Below are 24,012 nucleotides of genomic sequence, written 5' to 3' on the forward strand. Positions count from 1 at the left end.
AATCAGGAGTCAGCATCGCCATTTCTCTTTACTGGGCATTGTAAGAAAGTGCGCATGTTCCAACAGACGTGTCCTGAAAGTCTGCAGACGATGTCACCAGAGGTAGTGATAACAGAGTCAAGGGTGGTTGCTGGTTTACCAAATTCATTTTCTTTATATTGACCAACTCTTAAAGATGGTAGTGACATGCAACAAAGAAAAAAAAAAGCCACCAGCACAGTGCTCGACAGTTCTGAACAAGAAAGAGCACCTGGCCGGAGGACTAAAGGTCCCTAGGGTGTTGACATCTCGGCGACAGAAAACAGACGCCGTAGCATCTCGATGCCTGTTGTGGCAATTCACATGCCGAGGTCAGGATGACAAGTTCTAAAAGTGGTGATGGGGGAAAAAAAAGAGAAGGTACATACAGGGCAAAGGAATGAAGGTTAAATGAAAAGTGACCTTCTTTCCTAAATGAAAAAGGGAGGGAAAAAAAAGGTTGAAGTAGTAATGAGAAAATTAAATGGAAAATACAGAAGAACAAGTCAGTAGAAATGGACTGTCATGCAATGACATTACAGGTCAGTTTAACAGAGAAACAAAGATGAAAAAGGCAGAAAGAGAAAACGAACAACAAAATGAAAAAAAAAAAAATATTGATATGAGGACAGGGAAACATGGGAGGTGAGAAATAAACAAGTCCTCTCTCTTTTCATCGAAAGGTGGTGTCAGCGGCGAGGAGGGGTGGGTGGGACGGTGTGGGGCACGACGACAAAGTTTCACGCCCGCGCCTTTTTCTTGTCGTTTTCGGCAGACTCCTCGTCTTCGAGGTCCCGCTTGGTTCCTTTCCCCGCTGTCACATCTGGCACGACCGCGTCGTCTGCGGCGATGATGGCTGACGAAGAACTGTCGTCTTCGGCCGACTCGCCAGCTTCCACCGTCGACACTGCCCCGTTGTTTTCGGCTGGTCCGTCCTGGCTGGAGCTCTCGTCGTTTGTCACCTGGGCCAGGTCCGCGCTGGACCGGGAGTCGGACGGCGATGACAAGGGTGCGTCCTCGGCTGCGCCATTGGAAGCAACGTCGTGGTGGTCCTCCGCCGCATCGCTTGATGTGGTGGTGGCGGAGGGTCCATTGCCGTTGGCGGATGGCACGGACTCCTTGTACTTGGAAAGGTCATCTAGGAGAGACGGCTTCAGCTCCCGAGCGACGTAGTGTGCCCAGAGAACCAGCTCTACCTTGTGCGGTGTCCACGTGCCGTTGGGGTCTGCGGCAAAAGAGAGCGCAGGAGACATTGAGTGTGGAACAAAGCCTGAAAGCAGAAATGGCTTTTCTTGGCATCATTGGAGGATGCATGAAGAAGTTAGAGTGCGAGACAAAGAAGGACAAGTCATACAAGAAGGTGACACAGACCCATATCAGTGATCATGCGCATTAAAGGACCTCTCACAGCGAAAGTTCTGCTTGCAATTTTTTTACTGTAAGTTGTTTCTTTGCGTCTGACAATGCCGAGATTGCACCGTAAATGCTTTAACGCATAATATAATTAATGTTAGCGGCATTAATTCAGAACGATTTTGCACGAGTTTGAAACGCCTGCTTAAATATCGTAAGAAACTAGCGCCCCACAGCGGAGCAGAGCGTGAGACTGTTTTCGAATAGGGAGACCCGCGTGCGCTGAAGAATGAAACGATGTAGGTTTTTTGAGCGTGCCCTCCTCAGAAAAAAAAAAGAAGAGCATTCCTTGCGTAAGCAGCCAAAACCTCCTTGAGAGTAGCTCGCCAACAGAGCGAGAGAGGTGGCAAACAATAGTCCTCACCAGGTGCCAGTCAGGTTATTGTGCACACTCCGCAAATGCTGACCCTGCAATGTCACAAGGGAAGTCCCGGTCTACGTCAAACCACAGAAAATGTCGATTGCACCTGAACACTCGGAAGAGCATGCACCCTTACATAAAAACCAAGTTAAAATATCTGCTATGCTACCCTCGCCACAAAGAATCGGTCAGAGATGGCCCCGCATGCAGGACTATCAAACAGTACAAGCATCTCCAGTTTCTAAATTTGGTGTCAGGGGTTCTTTAAGAGGTATCTTTCTTCACGGCACAAGTACAGAGCATCACACTGCCACTGCATTACTCTACTGCAATTAAGCACAGTGTGTTCAAGCTCCCTGTGGGGATGGGGCATCAGCGCTACAAAATCTCCCGCATCCCTTGCAGGAGTTAGCGCAAATATATATTGTGCGTTAGCACGCGTGTGCCCTCCTCTGAATAATTCCATTTGCATGGCGCACAGAACTGGCTAGGCCATGCCAGACTCACGTGCACAGGATGTAGTTTTGCTGTTACCACCTAGTGGTGTGACACAATCTTAGGATCACTGCACATGCACTTACTTCTTCAGCTTTGGTGGCCTCGGAACGTTGACCACTTGGACCGCAGAAAAGCTAGACTTGCACGTGGTGTGTCGTTGTGGCAAAATGTAAGTACCACACGCGCACACATCAAGAACATCGAAGTACAACAAAGCCTTAACTGCTCGACGGTAGCATGCAGCCTGCGGCTTCCTGAAGGATGAAGAGGAGGTCCATTGGAAATGTAGTTGTATCTTGAAAGTCTGCAGCCGTTATCACTAGAGGCAGTAGAGGTAGGTAGTATCACAGAGCTAAGCCCTCCATAGGCAGCATTGGCAAACAAGTTGCCGTAGCTATAGCCCATCTGAGGTCATCATGCATAATGAATTTAATTGGACAGACTGTTATAGCCGTGCAGAAATAAACATATTACAATGCCATTAGGTTTAATTCACTGGTTTGTTTTACGACATTGCAATTAATTGTAGAAACCTAAGGCAATGCTAGTGAGACTCGCAGAGTGAATATAAAATGGTGCCTGTCGCATCCAAAATATGGTGTCTACCAGCTAAACACAAGTTCTGAAGCGGTTTTTCAAGTGATTGGTGTAGTAAAAGACGTGAAAAGTGTGTTTCCAGCTAAATAGAATGCTGTTTTATATAATCTTGGTATATCGCCCTTCGTCACCTGCGCCTTCGATAGTATGCACTTCTCAGTCGAATAAGTTCTGGCATTGGCATGAGGTGACAAATGGCATTTGGCTGAATGCCATTTCGTTTGTCCACGTGGCACCTTGCAATTTGTTTAGTGCATCATCATCGTTCTCTCGACCACCGCGCCTCTCGAGCAGCTGATGCACAGCTCGAGTTCTGCGAGAACAGAACGGGTTCACGTGCCTGGCGCATCGGACGCTGGCAGGCGCCGCCGAGCTCCGATCCGAGGAATAAAGCGGCGAGATTTCGCACGGCCCCGTTGGCCGCCTTCACGACGTCATCTGACATCTCCCTCTCTCGCTACATGTTATTAAATCTGAAGGCCTCAGGAAGGACATATCTTCTCTGCTCGTGTGGCACAGGTGTTATTCTGATTCTGTCACCTATTTCCAGTGCGACTGTACACGAGGAGTGTTGTAACATAAAGGTGCCAGTTTGACTTTTTCAGCCGATGTCGATGTCGCAACGCTTAGAGGGAGAATGGGCAAGGTGGCTTCCCTTAATTAATTTTGGCATACAAGCCATATTATGAGCACAGTGTTCTTTCAGCTAAATAGCTGCGACATAGCATGTGGGTCAGTGATGTCACAGCAACCCTAACCTCTCTGGCCAGGAGTGTGAACACTATGAAATGCTCGCACACACCCCAACCGCAGACTGACCTTTCTGTGCAAGCTGCTCTGTGCAGGTCTTGATGCGCTCGGCGTAGTTGAGGTACTCGGCCAGGGTGTAATCTGTGGCCTCAACGCCTGGCGTGCTCAGCATGCTCTCGTCAGCCATGTAGGGTGCCTGCTCGGGGAAGGCCGCTGCAAGGATGGCCGATGCCGTGGCCGGCCCGATGCCCTTCAAGTTGGTCAGCGCTGTGATTGCACCCGACAGGTTGGGCAGCTTGCGGAACGCTTTCTTGCTCGTCGACTTCACAGCCAGCTCTGTGTTGATGCGCACCAGGTCTAATAGTTGCGGCCGATACTTGCCCCTCTGGGAGAAAAAAAAAAAAGGGTGAAGCATTGAATTTCTTTACAGTAGCCGAGCTAAGAGCATGGTACAGTTTGTCTTGGTCCCCTAGGCAACTAAGTGACTGATAAGGTCATGTGACTGACAAAAAACAAAAACGCAGATGGCATAGATAAAACATTTTATAGAGAAAGACTTGTGCCCCGTAAGTAAAGCAATGCTCAAGGTGTAGTGAATGCGGCAAGCACAGACCACGGTCATCAGTGATCCAAGCAGTGATAAAGCATGTCGGCATTTATACATGTGCCATCGAAGATCTTAGCCTCATTGGTGGCTGGTTTAGTTTGAGAATGAACTCTACTGACATGCTGCACACTAAAGCCTGTCCGAACACTACAACATAATCAGGAGTGCTTGACATTCCAGTACAGCGAGCGCATGGTAGTAGTTACATGTGTAACAGGTTAGTTACATGAAAATACAAAAGCAGCGTGCATGGCAGTAGTGTCCTCGACAAACCACACAAGCCCTTTTAAATTGAGGATGTCGTTTGTTTAAAATAGTGCCATAAAATATCACAAGATTGTGGAACGACACTGACTCAGACACAAGCACTGGTATTTCACAAAGGCGTTCAAGATATCCTGAAAACAGTGTTCCACATTCTTGCAATATTCTGCAACACAGCTTTATGTTAATAAATGCCTAGCAACTCTCTTGAATCTCAGTTTTCATTGGGGACGATAAGCCATTCCGGCATTACAGGACTGTCATCAAAGCCAAGTTAAAATTATTTTCAGGCTGCAGCAACCTATTGATGCATACGTGCCTACAAGAGAAAAAACTTCAATAAGAGCCTCTTAAAATGACAGTGCTTCAAACAAAAGTCTGGATACCTGCATAGTAGGGCCCATTTCAAAGAGACATTGAAGTGGAACGCTAAATAAACTTAGGCTGATAAACTATCCTAAAAGAGCGCACGCAAGAGTTCCATGCAAAATTTAAGCACCGAAGTGTTACTGTGACGTCATGGTTTACACATCACTTTTTAATATTTTCACCTTGTTGGATTCTGAAGTGTTCCTGAAACTGGGTATATTAAGCCTGGGTCACTTAGGACACAATATAATTTATTTTACAAATAAAGAATATAGATCGCCATAGCAGACATCATCAGTGATGGGCTCTCTCAGTGAGCACTCTTTAAGGCAGTACTGCCAGCTGCATGTGTTGCCCATTTTCTCGATTTAAGCGCACACTGGTGACAAGAGTGCTTCTTTTGAAATTGTGGAAGGGTGGTTAACTGTTATGAGAAACACCGCTTTCTCTTTGGTGTTTTTTCAACAACAACCACAACAACAACAGTATTAATAATAAACCAAAAAAAGACGGGCATTCTCATTCAATGAGCCTTTCTCCCCTTAGAGCATAAAAGTAATCAGCAATGCATCAGGCAGCCTTTCATTGAAGGAGCGTAGAAAGGCTATGCCCTCGTAGTTTGCCTAAAGTTATTATGCCCTGGAGAAATACGGCTACATTCAGGCCCATTTAAACGATGTATGATCAATTCAAATGCAGTGCACATGGACGTATACTCAGCTGCACGGACACCTATTTTTCGTCCATTCCACAGCAAGCACCTTTGAAGTAGTAACCAAACAAGCCCTCCCACACCTTTAAACAAATGCAACATTAAAATAATAAGCTCTGTAATATCAGTGGTTCTACTAAGGTTCCTAAAGAACCCTCAATGCTGGAAATCTAAATAAACAAGCACATATTAGAGATGTGGTCACGCTATTGCAGTAGAGGTAGACATGATTGAAAACACATAATAGAACTAACTTGATCTCTATTTATGAATGAGCTTTTTTTTCCCACTACGTGACCTGTGCACATTTACATTGGCTGTTTAAACAAAAGCTCAGCTGATAGCCTGCAATACGTTCGTGGGCACTTCTGTCGTGTATCTGCGTCCTTTTCGCATGCCATCGCTTCATTACTACTCGGATGCGAGTTGCGCCAGCTGCACTTTGCATACCCAAACAAGAGCAAGGCTTACTGCTATAGTTGAGGAAAAAGGAACACAAAAAATTTAATCAGAAATGATTTGCTGCTCAAGGTGGTATTCACTGAAAAAAAAAAAAAAGTAAAAAAGTCCTATGGCGTTCTGCAGAAGCCCTAAGAACAGGCAATCTGCATGTAGTTACTTTTAGGACAAATAATCTGCTTCACTGACAACAGGAAAATTGACGAAGTTTAAGTGATAATGAAAATGAGAGCTGAAATTTCAGCTGACTTTTTACAATGTTCTTATGGGGTACAATGCGATAGACCTAAAATCGTCTGCTCTCGAGATATTTAGCTCTGAAACAGGGCTTTTTTTTTTTCACACAAGTTATGCTGTACAGTTGTGGCTACCATTATGACAATTATGAACAGCCCATGAAATAGAAACTGCACACACGCAATTATTGAGTGAATGAGACGAGCCAGCCATGGAATGGCGTTCAGATAGACCTAAAATCGTCTGCACTCGAGATACTTAGCTCTAAAACAGGGCTTTTTTTCTTTTTTTCACACAAGTTATGCTGTATAGTTGTGGCTACCATTATGACAATTATGAACAGCCCATAAAATAGAAACTGCACACACGCAATTATTGAGTGACTGAGACGAGCCAGTCATTGTATGGTGTTCTGTTCCTGCCACCAGTCACGTCGCCTGGATATTATGAGGAAATTCCACCCATTATCAGGGACATCATCTTGTCTGTGTTCTATCAAAGAATGCTGGTCCATAACGCATGCAAGTATGTCCCCCGTTCTGCGATGTTTACGAATGGGTCAACGACCGTTCTATCTGCTTACAAAGTCATCCACCTGCCATGGCTTAACCTGGAAGCTGCCATCCATGCCAATAGGGCTCCTTCTGCAGCTCTTTCTGTTTTATCAATGCCATGACAACAAGAAATCATTGTTGAAGAAACGGTAAGACCAAAATAGGTTGTAGTTACTAGCGCAAAAGGAATACCGACGAGAAGAAAGAATACTGGACAGAACCGTGTGTTCTCTCTTCTTATTCTTGCGCCATTTGTGTTAGTAGTCATTTCCCATTTTGTTCGATACGAGCGGGCCAGACTGGAATTCAGTAGCTGCTGTCAGGTGTGCCAAACTCACCATTAGTTTCCATTTCATTATTTTAACAAGCTCTTCATGGACCAAATGCTTGTCTTTGCGTGCCTGTATGGTCTTGGGAAGCTGCTCCTGGTACCTGCACATTGGCGAAGAGAATGGCCAGCGAGAAAAATCAACACAGCTGCTACTATCAACATAAATGACTATGCAAAAACATTGCACAATAGCAACCTATGCGACACAAAAGAACAAAACATGCCACGAAGATACAATAGTCGGGCAAGTATTGACCAGCTGTTCAGCATAGAATAACTGACTCAGCTAATGGAAATTAATTTTTCCGCTTTTCGAATATCCATCATTTCTTGAATTTCAGTCCTGTTTGGGTTAGTCAATATACATTTTCAATGGTACGAAAGTCACAACAAACCCAACAATTACAGAAACACGAAAGGTTTTCCCATATCTCGCACCTTTCTCTGTGTGACGTATTTTCAGTAGGTTGTTTTTGCCATGTACACAGTGTGATCTACAGTCGAAAGGAGCAGATTGACATTAATAACGAAAAATAAGCACTGCTCACAACACTACTGAAAAAAAAAAAAAAGTGATACATACATTTACTTCAAGTCCTTGCACTGCATCAAACCAATAATGAATGGCCAAAAACAAACCGTCATTTTCCCTTCACCAGCAGGCCAGATTGTACGCAAGAGATCACGTAATATAATTTTTCAGTATACAATGCTCAGGCTCAGATACAAAGAACGAAATTTAAGATTTTAGTTGAATGAGCACGAATTAGTTCTTCAGAAAGATTAAAGGCAATTAAAGCGACGCCAGTTTCTTCGTAAACTGGTGCCCACTCAAGAGCATATTTGCCACAGGTAAAACACATGCGAAAAGAACAGGCACACAGATAGCACATACTACTACCAAGTTTCCATGCACCTTACTTGTGGCAAATCCTTTGGTTAGGAAAAAACTTCGGTTCATGCTTTGTAGATCTGAGCCTAATCATTGGACATTATAAACTGAAATTACGCGATCCCTTGTGTATAGTCTAATATGCTGGTAGAGGGAAGATGACGGTTTGGTTTGGGCCATTCATTATTGCTGGGTGCAGTGCACAGACATGCAGTACATGTATATCTAATTGATTATATCAGAATTGTTTTTTTTCCAATAGTTGTGCGAGCAGTGCCTAATTATTCCTATTAACGTCAATCTGCTCCTTTCCACCCTGAACCGCACAGTACCTAGGTAAAAACAAGAACCTGTTTGAAATACATGACACGGATGAAGGTGAGGGATATGGAAAAATCGCTCGTGCGTTTCTGTATTTATTGTGTTTCTTGTGACAAAACGTTTCTCACACATCTAAATTTTTACTTAAGTTACTGACTTAACCGCCATGACAAGCAAGTCAACCAATAAAAGCATAGCCAGCCACACACCTCATTGTTTAACCAATGTTTAACTAATATACAGCTTTAAGGAAGGTGCAGTTGGAATACAGCCGTACAATAACAAAAAAGAAATGAGGAAAAGGAAGAAAAGCTACAATGCTCACATTTTATAACAAAATTTCACAATGCTTTCTTTGAAGACAAAGCGGAAGACAATTCACAAACAGTGAAACCCCAGCCAGCTATTTTTCAAAACAAAGATCGCAGCTGCAGCGGACAGCTGCTCAGAAGAAACGTTGCGAACCAACTAAAAGGTTAGGTGCACTTTCCGTTTATACTGCTCACACAAAGTTCCCATGCTTAAGACACCCCCAACAAAGAAAAAAAAGGACAAAATATAGAAACAAACAAAATCACACACTATCACACACGCAGTGCACTCCTGTTATACAACCGTATAAATTTCTCATTCAGTTCATTACATAACCACATAATTGACTCAGAAAATTTAAGTTTTGTTGTACCTATTGTTGGGTGAGTGAATGCCGGAGCAGAGGGCTTTGAAATGGAGCTTTCAATCTTGTTATGACAAATAAACTAGCCTCACAATTCATCTTTTGCCGTTTATAAACTGCACATGCATGCATGCGGTGGCGTACGACGCGCGAGAAATGCAGTCCCTTGACGGCATTTACTTAATAATAAACTCTCTTACGCACTTGCACCGATATGTCGGCATTGTAAATGACTATAAAGGAACCTACAAATGAGCGAGATTATTGCCAATATCAGTGCAGCAACCATAAAAATGCAAAGAAACACTAACGGACAACTCGTAATGCTATTACACCAGTCAAAAAGCTTTACAGATCACGTTCGATGATGATAAGAGCGTAAGTTCAAGAGAAAACTGTTCCAGAGTTCAGCAAGTTTCCCTGGTGTTCAAATTGACGTCTGCAGAGCAATACGCAGCATGCTAGACGTGGCCAAAAAATGCAGTTGAAAAAGCTGCAATACCGGCATACACCGCACACTACGCATGAAATGAGCTGTAGGCGTAAAGCACACAACTGCTCTAACAAATGGTCGATTAGTGCGTGGAACAGCGGAACCACAGAGGAGAAGGTCCAGTATTCTGCCTCGCCATCTCAATGCCAACTTTTCCTGCTCAATTTCTCAGTATAAAAGAACATTTCACGCGCATCCGAATGAAAAGAGAATGATGAGACCACAACAAAGGCCCCTGTGAGCTGGTTGCACATCACCTACACAAATGCAGTCAACCTACCCTAGACTGCTGCATCGAAGCTGTCTACTTCATGCCCTTTGCATGTGCGAGAGCTTACACAAGCTTAGAGGAAAGGCGCCGAGCAGGCAGCTACCTTATGTAAAACGCTCCAAAAGAAAGGCGATAAGGCATACTCGTCACTGTGCATGTAACTATGCACATAGGGAGACTATAAAGAACAAAGATTCTTGGCGAGAGCAACAACTTGTCTGCGTTGGCATAGGAGATACAAGGAAAAAAGAGAAAGAAATATACTTATATATAAAATAAATCCATGCATTAGGAAGACACCCACATGCTTATACACTCCCGGGCACAACTGCATGTGTTCTGCACCTTGACTTGCACAGTGTTCACATAGTAATTGTGTAGCGACAGAAGCAGTTGGGGCACAAGAGCTCAGAATACACATATCGGCATGTTCTGTGGACCAATATTTCACAATTTCGACTAATGTACTGTTCTTTAAGATGCACCTAAATCTAAGTACACGGACATCTACCATTCAGCGTCAATGGGGAAGGGGGATTTCTAGAGGACAGCTGGAGATTAGTAGAATTTACCCAACCTTCTTTGCACATACCCATTTTTGTGATGCAACTGTGACGACATTAAGACACCAACAAGGCAAGGTGCCTCACACCTAACACAACGGGCATATGACACGAGTAGCAAAGCTTAACAAGTGGTGTTCTCTTTATCAAGGCACCTAGTTGCTATTCCTGAGCCTGGATGTTTAAGCTATGCACCTCTTAACACGCCTAACACTGTCTCTGAGTGTAGTCTGTAAAAAGGAGTGCTGTTTTGTAAAGTTGCCACTTTTGTATGGTATGTTAAGGACAAACAAGGTAACACTCTAACCAGAGGATAGTACCAACATTTCTACTTATAACTTTCTGCCTGACGCATTATTCGACCGTCACAAGTTGTTCAGTCCCTGCCAGCAGCTAGTCATGTTTCTGTTTGCTTTTGTTTCTTGGCATTCACATTACAATGACTTCTAACAACATCGCCTATAGTTAACATTCCCTTTACTTTGCATCTTTGTCTGTTCTCATTCGTATCAATTCAGGTGACTTTACGTGCCCGTACGACTAGATACACTAGCGTCAGTTACAAAAACTGCCAAAATGGTTGCTTGTGCGTCACCGACAAAGTGACCTATGGAAACGTCACAATAACTTGTGCGAGTACATGACAAAACACTCATGCTGTGTTGCGATGTCTTGGTACAGCAGCAACAAAAACTAGGAACCCACTGTAATTAATTTTTTTGGTGCACTCACGCCTATAGTATATTTTGCAGACTGGAGTGCTTTGTCCTTTCCGTAGACAAAAAAAAAAAAAAAAGACCCCCTGAAAACTTGTCAACCTGTAACACAAGGACTAGTAATGCGTCCACACTATAGTTGATGTTTTTTTTTCTCTATATTATTAGATTTGTGGGGTTTAACGTCCCAAAACCACCATTAGATTACGAGAGACGCCGTAGTGGAGAGCTCCGGAGATTTTGACCACCTGGGGTTCTTTAACGTGCACCCACGGGCCTACGACATTTCCGCCTCCATCGCAAATGCAGCCGGGATTTGAACCCGCGACCTGCGGGTCAGCAGCCGAGTACCTTAGCCACTAGACCACCGCGGCGAGGTTTCTCTATATTGTCAAAATGAACTTGTTATGCTTGCTGCTGCACTGCTTCTAATTCCACCAGAAATTTAATTAACATGTGGATGGCTTTCCCAGGCAATCAAAAAAGCATTATTTATAGTGAAGACAAGTTGAAGGGCGTTTTTTCTCAAGAAAACAAAAAGCGCACTCCGCCGCCGTGCTCGATTTTGTAACGACCTCTTCGTTAGCGCTCTGAAAACGATCGGATCGATTTTTTGTCCTCCCTTTCGCAGACAGCGCAATAAAGGAGGTAAAAAGAAAATTCGCGCAATGGCAAGCAGAAAATCTGTCAAATTTTTTTAAGGCTTAGCACGGTTCTGACGTGCCTTTTCTCGTTTTGCTAGCAGGCGCACGCAAGAAATTTGCGCGACAGCGCGCGAATTGTTTCGCGCCCGCGCGGTGGTTAAAAAAAAAAAAGAAAATCGCTACGGAGCACGCGTTCACTGGACAGGAATGAACGAGATTAAGAGGCATGGCAGGAAAGAAGACAAAAATGCGTGACGTAAAATGAGGTGAGGGCGAGCAGAGTTGAAGTGGAAGAGAGCGAGGGAGAAAGAGCGCGGACTAGTTCGAAATCGCTCTTTATCCGCCGACCTAGCAGCGCGCCGCCGGTTCCCGTTCAAAGAGAACGACCGGCGAATATGAGAAAGAGAAAAAAGCAATAAAAAAAAAAAAGACCCGCCGCGTTTCCATCGAACGAGCCGGCCGGCTGGCCCCCCAAGCGATACTCTCTCCCTCACTCACTCCCGGCGCGGTTTCAGCTGCCGCCGGATGTTGAAAAAAAACTTTCCACACAACAACACAAATGTTGAAGGCACCGACGGCAGCAGCAACGAGCGGTAGGGAAACCTCCGGGGCAGCAAAGCCGGCTCGGTCCCCGCGCACGCTTGCCTCGGTTTTCAGGGGACAGGCGGCGCTCTCTCTACAGAGTGCGTTCGCTCCGAGCCGGTCGCAAGCGCTGTTTTTCGCGTTCTTCGCACACAGCTCCCAGCCGCTGCGACTTTGTTGCTTCGGTTTTCTTCTTTCTCCCCGTCATACAAGAACGGCCTCTCTCCCTCGCCGCCACGGTCACCGCACGCAGTCGCCGACAAAAACACCCTCGCATTTCGTTATCCTCCTCGCTCCCGCTGGCACGGCTCGCGCTATCGCACGTCCTCCACACGCCAGCCGGGTCGAGGCACGAAACACCGGCCGAGCGCGCGAGCTGCCAGCAGGCAACCGTGCCGAGAACGTTCCGAGCCAGCAGCAACGACAGAGAGAGAGCGGAAGACCCAGAGGAGGAGGAGAGACGCTGCTGGCTTTTTCGTGACGCACGACCGTTTTGTTTGTTTTTTTTTCTTTCGCCGGCTGCGTTTCTTTTTTTTTTTTTCCTTTTCACATTCCCACCGGCGCCCGGGGGAAGCGGCTCTTCCCTTCGCCGGTCCGTCTTCATTTTTTTTTGACGTTCCCTGCACCTCCCTTCTTTTTTACTATCCCTGCGGCGGCCCCGCGAACCCAGCTTTTTCCTACCTCCTACGGCTCGCTAGGCCTAACGCAGCCCCGAAATCGATGTGCCGTGCAGCACGCACGGAGGGCGGCGAGTCGTCCCACTGCGTGCCTCGTTTCCTCTCCCTCCTCGCCTCTTCAGCGAACGCCACCCACGTATCTCCTTCTCGCCCTTGTGGGACATCAGACACGAGCCGGCAACATGAGGAAAAAAAAAAAAGAGCGTAGCCTACAATGCAGCGAGAAAATACAAAGCGAAGGGAAAAGGTTGCGCACGGGATTGCGCCCCAAAACAAAAGCGGGCCGTCGGAAGCGATTGGTGGAAAGGAAGTGTCGACGTCGAAGACGGCGGGGGCAAGAGGGAAAAGGAACGAGGGGGGCGAACAGGGCAATCCGTCCGCACACTTGAACAAAACAAAACGCGCAGAGCGCCCGCCTGGAAAGAAAAAAAAAATGATGAAAACGGAGCGCCGCGCGTTGGGCAAGAGGCTGTTCGCCGCACGCGACGAACGGGCCAGCAGTAGTAGAGACGGTTTTCGCGCGAGCAGGGGGTTCGGAACGGCGTTCGCTCGCACCGCTGTCAAAAGCCGCGGCGGACTCGGGCCGTGCGTGCGAGAGATCGCGCCGGTGTTCGCTTCGGCAGATGAGAACGCGGCGGCTAGACGCTGCGTTTCAGGCACGGCACAACACAGCACACTTATTACAGCATCTAGAGCATCGATACAACTAAAACATCGCCGGACACTACACGCCGGCTCGCCAAAACACGCGACAACACGCGTTCGCCCGTTCTTTTCGCCTAGAGATTCTCTGCCCCGAACGGCCTTGGTGCTGGCACTCTTTTTTTCCCGCACCATCGCGACGAATAAAAAAAGTTTTTTTCCACTTGCCAGGCGTCGAGCTTGATGAGTTCCTCGGGGCCTCCCTTTTTGGTGCGCAATGCGGCTTTCTGTTTGAGGACTTCTTTGTACATTGACAGCACATAACTCCACTGACTCGGCGTCGCCTTGGTGAAGAAAGTTAAAGTCGTGTCGCTCGGCTCGGCCATGGTGTGTAGCTTGAACACGTACACTTCTCTTGTGACTTGGCTGCGGCCTTTCCGGGAACAATGAAGCAGGCAGCGCGATTCGGTTTTTCGACCCAACGACAGATGGCGCCACCAAACCGTTTGGGTGCGTTCGGTTGGTCAAGTTTTGCACAACGTCGCTTCCACTGCAGCGCTAGTAGCACACAATCTGTTCTCTCGCGTTTGTGACGTCAAAAAACGATTCTTTTTTGCGTTTGTCTCTGACGTGACGCCGGTAAACGGAACATTAACGCCATTTGGCAACTGAAAAATAGTTTCGGTTTATTTTTAGTTTGGACAGGCAGCGCTTAGGTATGCGGCGGCTGCCGAGCGAAGCTCACGTCAGGCCAGCCATTGACTGTGTTGACCCACGAGTTGTTGCGATATGTTAGGCCCTGCGCTGAGCCCGTAAATCGGAGTTAGCGTCGAAAACTGGCGTTTCGGCTCGGGTGCGTCGCCTCCGCAGCGAGATACGAGCATCGGAGAGGCCCGTGGACGCCGATACGTGCAGTGGAAAAGCACCAAAGCGTGGGATTACGTCAACATCCGAGAGGGCGGAGTTGTCGACGAGCTGGGCCATGGCAGCGCTTGGATCGTGGAGGGAAGCTTGAAATCGCGAGCGAAGACTTGGCGAAATTCGCTTCCCCGTCTTGAGTTTCTAGCCGTGGATCGCTGAATTGCGCCCACGTAGCACGGCTGATCGTCGGTGCCCGCTTGAGCGGTGATATGAGTGACTTCAATGCGGAAAGAGGTGCGATTGTTTTGCTTTATTTTATGCTTGATATTGTGGTGTGCTTCGGCGTCCTTGCATTATTGAAAGCGTCATCAGAAACCTCCCAACAATGTTTGCTGCCTGTGCGCGTCCGTGACATTTCGCCAGCTTGCGACCTGTCACATGTCTGATGAATGGTGCATTGAACGGCGGCGGTGTGTGTTCAGTTTCCGGTTCGTTTAACGCTTCTAGACAGTGTGGCGCTGTGTCCCCCCCCTCCCCCCCTTTTTTTTGTTAGTAACGTGCTTCGGTTCCGAGGCTATGCTTATCCCGCATCGTTGTGGGAAGTCCTTGTTGTGTCATCTGAGCCGCTCACGCCAGCAATGTTCCTAATGATCAATCGCATCCACATAAACACTTCCGTTATCGACTAAGAAAAGGCCACTGCTTGAATTTTTTTTTACGTGCGTTGCTGCTTTGCGTGCACATTTAGTGTGCACACGAGTAGATAGATCTTCAAGTACACTCTGAAGATCTTTCCCGGAAAGCTTGTCGTTTTCGCAACCTTACGATTAGATTGATGCGAGCGCCTTCGTCTTTGGGGCCATGCATTAGCTCCCAATCTGCGTCTGTATGCTCACGTTTATATTGAATACAGCAATGCAATTGTGGCCACACATGAACGATTTGTTTTGACACAGTTTCCCAGCTCAGACACCCCATGCTTTGATTTTACTGGCAAGCTGGGCAGCATGAACATAGTTACAGGACTTGTCTAGGTAAATGATATTCGCATTGGGCAGACCACTGTAACTTAGCATGCGAGGGTGGCACATCCGGCAGCAACTTTTCTGTACGGTGCTGCAAATAGAATTTCAGTTTATGGAGGTGTCATTCATGCTTGTAAGCCCAGGCCGCTTGACTCTAGACTCGTGCATTCAAAGGATCCGCCGTGCATGTTCACTAAAGACTGCACTCTAGATGACCACTCTGGTTCTCATGAGCCGTTAAAAGTTTACCCTCGCTACGAAACTCCTTTCATTATAAACTTGGTAGATTGGTTATCCCTTGATTCTAGCAGTTGCTCTCACGAATGGGGGTGCAGCTAAACTGCTTTTGCACTTGGATGTATTTATTCCCCAAAATGAAATCCCCAAAATTTATTCCCCAAAATGATCAAAATGTGCAGAATCTCTCCTCACCCCCTCTTTTTACTGTTTTCTCAGTGGGTGTAGTATGCTTGGATGCCATACCTCGGAGATAGGTTTTCAGATATTTTAATTGCATATTTTCAGAAATGCATGAATCGCAGACCCTGTTACCTTAGAAGTGTTGAAGCTCAGCGGGTTCGGTCATCCATGAATTTAGCTTGTATTACTGCTGCACATATAACAAAGAAACACGACACAGATGTTCAGCAGGAGGGTTCCTAGCAGGGCACTGCGAAGGTTGGGAGTGTTCCCTAATCTGTACAGCTGTGTCATTATTGGCTGCTTTAGGAGTCGGCTCACACGTGAAATAAAGGAACTCGAACATATAGCAGAAATGGGAAACGTGTTTGTGAGCCCAACATCAGTTGCTTTCATGGAAAAGAAAATGATGTTTCTTAGAATGAGGTCACATGCAAAATGGGTTGTGTTTTTTCATGCACGTGTAAGATGGAGAGCGCAGGGCATGGAATAAACGGGTGGAAGTTTAGCGCCTATCTTTCTCGTTACCTCTGCGTCCTGTTTCTTTATATATGCCGCGCTGATACAAGCTAAGTTCCTATTATATCATGTGCATTCGAAATGCGTTGCCTCTAAATTGCAACAGTCAATTGGTTCGCAATACTGTGGGCCACTGTATCGAAAAGGAATGAAAACTGATATAAAAAAAAACTGTATTTCGGGATGAAATGAAAGCGTAACCAAAACGTTATTCATTATTTCGTTCTAGAGTTAACAGGAAATTTTTTCTTAACACTTTTCGATTCACGCGGGAACTCTGCAGTCTGGAATAACCGAGGTCATGCAACGTGAGCAATAATGCACATCTCAGCGTACAGTGCTAGAGCGTATCTTGGGTAGTAATTACAAAGTAAAGATGTGTCAAAATTGTGTGAAAAAAGAAAACAGTGGAAACCAGATATGTTTGTATTAACACTAGTTAACTTTTATGTGCCCGTGACACATGCCAATCTGGAGAAAGCATTGTCGGCTCGAAAGTTTGTTTTATGTGAACGGCAGTCTCGCAAATGAGCGGTTCACTCAATGACGGACTGCTTTTGAGATCATTCTCACTTCCTTGACTCAAGCATTCAGCCTGCTAAAAAAATTCGTATTTCACTTTTGAGAAAGTCTACTATAACTAACAAAAGCGCTGGTTTCCACTAATTTGTAAGAATTTGTGGCACAGTTAGGTTTGTTCTTAAGAACGTGGAATGAGTGAATCTGTCCTACTCCTGTCCCACGCCTCAAGAGGACTGTGAGTAATGATGCCACAAAGCCAATATTTTTATTGTTACTCTAGCTTCAAATTTTGCACACGATTAAATAGAATTGCGGACCATTACGAAACATCTTTTTCGTTCAGCAATGGAATTTTTCGTTCCATAACATGAAACAAAAACCAAAACAAAAGACATTTCGTTCCGACACTCTGCTGTGGGCAAACTTTCCACTGCACAACAATAGAGCAATGATGACAATGTAGCGAAAGGGAATGCCAGAAGAAAATTAGTGGCTCGTTCACGACATTAGCTTAGATGCTGTAACATTCTGCATCTGTGCTTAATGTTGCGAGTTCAACCCTGGTGACTGCAGTCATGTCGTCATGAGTGCAAGACGCTAAACTGCCCACTTATGTCAATTTCTGCCTTGCTAATGAACAGATTGGTCAACAGGATTAACCCCATGTTTTTTGCTATACAGGACACATCGTAACGGGACTGTGGTGTTGGCAAGCAAAAACCCAGGTGTTAGTTTATGTATGAAAGGAAATGCCAAATAGCTATAGACTAGTCATGTAACTTTTTATTCAGTTGCGAGCCTTGCATGGCTCATCAGATATAAATATTGACTGTCAGCGTCGGTGTCTTCGAGACTTGGCAATTATTCGCGAGAGACGGGTGTCATCATCGACACGAGTGATGCAAAAAATTATCATAATGTGATGACATCACAAATAGCCAAAATTTGTTACTGTACGAAAGAAGATCAGTTTTAAGGGTTCGTTGTTCTTTGTTAGACACAATATTTATGAAAATTGTAAGACAATCAAGCTTTCCTTGGCTTGATTGTCTGTTATTTCATTAAAATTTATGGCGTGATTGAATGCAATATCAGTGCTTGGTCAATAATGGGCCGTTCTCAGAGGCCAGTGAGGTACAGAAAGACTTGCTGGCCTCGAACCCACTTGTGGCTTCGTTTATTGCTGTGTTTTGCTTTTGTTTCCAATGAAAGAATGAATCCTCTTGAACTTCGTGACCCGATTTGAAATGGTGAGCCGGAAAGATAAAGGTGGGGAAGTGAAACTGCTGAACGTTTGATGATTTTTTGTTTCGTAACAAAGCGACTCCATACCAGGCGAACCCAAACGGAGTCAGAAGTACGAAGATTAGACAAATCCATGTGCTATTTATTGTTGCCATGCTTGCTGTAGTGCCGTGTATGGAACTCCCATAGACACTACCATCAGAGTTCCCTCTGGTGTATTTATAGTAAACTCAGTGGTTTTTGCAACAAGTGGGGGGGGGGGGGGTCAACACAATTCGCTAAAAAGATAAAGATGACTTTCATCTTTTAGTCATCTTAGAGAAATAGATAAGGGAATCTATGAATATTAAGGAGTCTTGTCAAAGAATGTTGCCTCTGAACGAATCAAACGAGGGTTCCCGACGCTTCCTCTTCCATTCTTTTTTCTTTTACGAAATACGCAGTGTGCCTGGAGCTTGTCAACAAGATCATCATACAATGCCAGCTTCCCCACCCCCGAATCGGAAAACTGTCAGCCCTCTCTCCTCAATTGGTCCTCATGCTGTTCAAGGCTTGCTGTGGAATCGAAGTGCCAGGTGAGGATAATCAACAATGAACGCCAGGCAGATTGACTCCTAGATGAAAGGGTAGTCAACCTGGATCGCAAGGTTATTATTCTATACTGTGTTACACACATCAGGTGCATCAGTAAGGAAGTTGGTGAGATTTCTCGCAGTGCATGCATATTCTCACTAAGAGTTAGCTCAATCATCTTACCTCCCATTTTATTATTTCTTTTTCTGTTTTTACAGGTAACAAATGAAGATGCTTAGTGTCTTAAAAATAAACAAACCTTCTCGTTTGTGCGATTGTCGATAGCTTGTTCTGGACTTTAGCAGTAAGGCTCAGCCAGAGCCACTTGTGGATGCCATGTTTGTGACAAAGTTCAACTGCAAGACACGTGGTCTTACACATTTTTCAGATCGAAATTCTTGTGAAGCCGTGGAGCTGATGTATGGGGTGGAGTGTAGGAACTGCAGTGTTTATTATCTGCAAAGTTCATTGGCGTCTGGGCTGTAGAGTAAGTAACATATCTTGCATATCTGTCTGGTATGTACACAACAATAGCTGTTTAAGGAATGGCTAAGAAAAAAGTAACAGCTTTTTTTTCTGAAATTAAGCTAAACGTTCGACACAAACGAGCACTTCACCCAATGTGCACCACCCCCAACAGATGATAGTATCAAAAGACAGTGGTAGTGCCAGTCGAGCCTCGGCTGAACACGAACATGAAATATTTAAATATATATATATATATATATAGAAAGGTGCCCAAAGCATCTCTTCACCTCCTTTGGAGACGATGCAGGTCAAGAAAGCTAATACCCATGCAAGATGGAGAAAATTCTAGAGGTAAGTGCGGCTACCGCCGGCGCATCCGCCACCACAGAGCGAGAAGGAGCTCGCCAATTCCCCAAGCTTCCACTGTGCTATGAGCGAATGAGTCACCTCGAAGATTTGCGGGCCGAGGCGCAACTCGGTGTGAGCGCACGTGGATGGTAGTTGGTTAGTGGGTGAGGAAGTTGTGTTGTAGAAGTGTGGGTCCATATTATTCAAAGCAGCGCAAACTGCAGGACAAGAAATAAGGATACTGTGAACTTGAGGGCTCTTTTTTTTTGTTAGACACATTATAATGATAACTAGCAGACAATAATGCCAGGGAAAATATAGGGGTTGTTATTAGAAGTAATTGTAATGTGAAGAAAGAAAAGTGGACGGAAAGATAACTTGCCACTGGCAGGATCCGAGCATGCGACCTTCGCATAGCGTGTCCGATGCAATTTTATTGGGTATAAAAGTGGACAGAGGGATGCCCGCCGCTGTAGCTCAGTGGTAGAGCATCAGACACAATAGTCGAAAGTCGCAGGTTCGGCTTCTGCCGTTGGCAGGTTCTCTTTTCGTCCACTTTTCTCTTCACATTACAATTACTTCTAATAACAACGGCTGCACTTTCCCTGGCATTATTGTCTGTAGTTATCATTATAAAGACAAGAAGTGGGCACCTAAAAATGTGGGGCTCGGTCAGCCGTACAACATGTGTGGTTTTATGATGTAATGCCAGCAGTCGGTCTTGGAAATGTGGAGGAATGACACTGTGGGAGCAGTGAAAAGTTTTGAAGACATTGTCATGTAGACACGTGATTGCTGACTGGGAAGAGAAACGATTCATCATCGCTACAGTGTACGAGGAGGGATTCACCAAGCTAGTGAATATGAAAAGACTAAGTGTTCTTGAGTATTCTCGAGTGGTTCTATATTTGCACAAATAATTCATTGTTCCCGTTACTATTAAACCCATGTGAGTTGTGTTGCAATTGAACCAGCCAAGTGTGCATATTGATGTGATTCTTGTTCTGCCTTAGCTGATTTTTTTTTTGTGTGTGTTATCAACTCTTAGTTCTGACTTGGTCTTTAGATCACCACCGGGGTTTGCTGGCATGCTAAAAGAACCTAACCTTTCATGCATTCGTAGTGCACTTTGAGGCACTGATACATTAACCTTTGGAATCTGGCCGGTGATTTCCTTCGCATTGACAGGGTTGTGACAACATTTCATTCTAAATAGGCTGTCCATACTCCCAGTATGGACAGCTTATTCACTAGCAGCTCTTAGTCACTAGCGAACATGAGAGAAGCATCAACGAAATTTCGCTTGACAGGCAGTTGTAACCGTGACAACCTACTTTTTTGCAGGGCTAATCGAAAACCCGCAGACTCGTGTTGAAGAAGCAGTGAACGTGCAGGCGGCCCTGGACATACTCGCAAACCGCGTGCTACAGACGTCCCTGCCACACATTCAAGGCCGCGATGTTGTCGCACGCGACCCGCAAGTAGTAATGCATCTGCTCGAGATTTTCGCTGGATGCCTCGACTTGCAGGGAGGTTCCTCATCGTCATTGTCGCCAACGCTGTCATCACCAGACTTGTCACTACCTGGATCGTCATCCGAAAGGGCCGCGGGGCGTATGTTTCCATCTTTTTCTCGTTGCCATATCTTTACCTTTGCTTATTGAGTTTGCAGGCCCAATGAGTTGGCCACACAAACCGCATTTCTGGGATGTGGTGCTCGTGAAAATGGGGGAAACTTGCATTCGTAGGCCAGGAATTCAGTGTTTAAATTGACAGCGATTCTTTTTAACCTTGAAAATATGTTTTAAGGTCATAAACAGCCCCTTGAACTTGATGAGGAAACACATCCTGCGGAAAGCAGACACTGCTGTGAACTAGAGTTGCGCAAGTAGCACAATTTTGGGTGCAAAGCGAATTATAATAATAATGTTTGAGTGCAAATCAAATATATTTGTAATACTACGAAGCGGAACTGCAGAAAAAGGTTGCAGAGCATTCTCAAGCATATTTTTTAAAGATAGAAACATGAAAACGTTCCTTTCGACCTGGTTGACAAAGCTCTGAAGGGGTGCTGCCAAGTCACATTTCCTGAACCTCTTACAGAGAATGAGAAAATGCAGAGGCCGAATTGTATTCATTTACGCTATTCAGTAGTGTCAACAGCACAATTATTGCAGAAGTCGTAAAAACAAGCGTCGCTAAAATAATTATTGGTCTGGAACGGAACAACCGGGCGGTGCCATTTTGGGATAGTCATCATAACGAGCGTTTCCCCATCTGTAACTTTCTTACTTTGGCCAAGTCCTTCATGTTTATAAAGTTTGTCTTGGGGCCTTAGATTGGCCGCACTCGCCATTTCGCTCCAACACGCTTCAACATTGGTCCGGTACTTGCTCTGCGAAAGCATCGTCTGCTGCTTGTACATTACGAGGTTGCGCCTGTCAAAAGTCGTGCTATTTAGTGATACGTTCGTAGAACTCATGCTGTCTTCGCGGGTTGACAATCATTTAGAATATATTTATGCTTTAGTTTGACATTTGCATGTGGAAGTGCAATCATCTAATAACGATGGCGCACCTTGCTCGTTGGAAATGATAGCACCCACACGAAACCCAGCGAGGTGCGCTGCTCGCCACTCGCACCACTGCCATCAGTGCCCCTAGCGGCGTTGGCCCATCAACGAACCCTCTCCGATAAATGAAAAACGCTGCGCTCATTACACCTCCTCCTTCTAGCCACCCTACTGGAGCCTTTCCATGTGCACTTAGTTTCGAGTGCACGCAAGCGTACACAGTGCTCAAAAAAAGAGTGAACGACACTGATACTGAAGAATACTATTAGGAAAATTGGAGAACTGCTTACCATATCTGACACATGCTCGAAGCGTGACGACACGGAGCAAAATTTTTTTTTTAGTGGCATCATTTGGGGCCACTGTAACGAAGTGCAGTTCAGAGACTTGTGTAGCAACTGAAGAGTTGTGCTGCCATCGCAACAGTTGTTTTCTTTTCATTTTTTTTTTTTTTTGGTTTGAAGGGAGAGGGGAGGGTACAGTTTTCACATGTTCCAGTGGTGGCAAAAACGGCGGCTATGCCGGCTCGAGTCATCACCTCACACTTACTGGGGCTTCAAACGTGTCATGCAGATGATGCTACCTCAAGCTTAGTTGTTTGCAAGTAATTGGTAAAGATGGAGGGTCAATCTAGAATGATAAAATTTAAGGCAAATTCTTTCGTTTGTCGGTCACCAGACTTCATTATATCAAGGGTGTCTCATGCTGCCACTTTGTTACATAGAGGTCGCAAATACATGTGCTCTATGGAGTGGTGGTGGGGCATATAAAAAATTTGTAATGTCGAGAAATGAGTTGTCTGGAGTTTTGTTATGGGCAGGTTTAACTGTGATTGAGTTCTCACTGTACACTGACATCGGAGAACTTGCACAATGTGTAATGGGGCTGGCAGCTATAGCAACATTTAAAGTGGATGTGCCTACGTTGACGCTCAGTCATGTCCAATCTTACGACTAACGTTGGTACATCTCCAATCTGACGACTAACGTCCATGATCAATGATTAAACAAAGCTTTTTGGTAGCTGTAATTGTTAACTATGAAAGCGTAATCAGAGAAAAAAGTGGGTTGGCCACTTGAGCATCGTATGGATGCCTGAGCTAAGTTCGCCAACCCACCGGCGTGTTATAGTGTGATTGAACACACTGGTTGGAGTAGAGGGAAATGCACAGAGCGTTATGTTGCCCCAGTAATCCGGCCACAATATTTCTAGGGGCAAGCGTAAGCGACGAACGTGATATTACAGCCAAGTGAGTCAGGCAAGCGTCGCAGAGCTATTTTGGATCTGGATGAATGGTCTGAGGGAGGCCAACGCTTGGGCTAAGTTTGCTGCCTCACGGTATTGGGGTGTTGACAGAATTGCATTTCTATTGAAAACGTGCCGAATGGGAAGGAAGCATAGCAACATGCATTGCAGTTGCTTCTAGTGGAGGCCCCAGTAATGATGAATTAGTTTACTTAACCGATCCAAGAGGGCGTCACCACCCTGCTGACCAAGAGCACCAAGAGAAAGTGTGCAATATAAAAAGTGCGTTTGTAAAGCCGTCAGCGTGTGTGGCCGTGGCGCAAGGAGTGGCGTGCTTGGCATTTGTTGCTGTGGACTGAGAGGTCGTTGGTTCGATGGCTGTTCGGAACTTTTATTCTTTTACATCTGATCGTGTACATTTTTTCAACGTCATTTTTGGGGCAGAAAATACGTGACTGAAGTCTTGGTAGACCCCGGCATAAAACACTTTCATGTTAATAAAAAAAAGCCAGACATAATCTAGTGCATTCTTTAACCGCATCTGTGGTTTACTTTTTCTTTTTGTTT

General features: G+C 45.4%; 2 protein-coding genes across 3 annotated transcripts in view; one reads left to right on the forward strand and one right to left on the reverse strand.

The window, feature by feature from the left end:
• Positions 1 to 688: 688 nt before the first annotated feature.
• On the reverse strand, positions 689 to 14,111 carry Amun (protein amun). The gene is made up of 4 exons (XM_037431449.2): positions 13,876 to 14,111; positions 7,178 to 7,271; positions 3,707 to 4,022; positions 689 to 1,243 (listed from the first exon to the last, which is right to left on the reverse strand). Exons 1-4 carry the CDS (start codon positions 14,031 to 14,033, stop codon positions 759 to 761), a joined length of 1,053 nt encoding a protein of 350 aa, XP_037287346.1. The 5' UTR covers positions 14,034 to 14,111; the 3' UTR covers positions 689 to 758.
• A 327-nt stretch (positions 14,112 to 14,438) lies between these two features.
• Positions 14,439 to 24,012, forward strand: part of LOC119179692 (uncharacterized) — a 31,725-nt gene continuing 22,151 nt past the window's right edge. For both annotated transcript variants that reach the window (XM_075869319.1, XM_075869318.1), the window contains exons 1-3: positions 14,439 to 14,802; positions 18,683 to 18,814; positions 20,973 to 21,242. In XM_075869319.1, the coding sequence (XP_075725434.1) occupies positions 14,778 to 14,802; positions 18,683 to 18,814; positions 20,973 to 21,242 (427 nt within the window). In that variant the 5' untranslated portion in view covers positions 14,439 to 14,777. The remainder of the gene's footprint in view (positions 14,803 to 18,682; positions 18,815 to 20,972; positions 21,243 to 24,012) is intronic.

This window comes from Rhipicephalus microplus, chromosome 7 (assembly GCF_043290135.1).
Source record: "Rhipicephalus microplus isolate Deutch F79 chromosome 7, USDA_Rmic, whole genome shotgun sequence".
NCBI classification, from domain to species: Eukaryota; Metazoa; Arthropoda; class Arachnida; order Ixodida; family Ixodidae; genus Rhipicephalus; species Rhipicephalus microplus.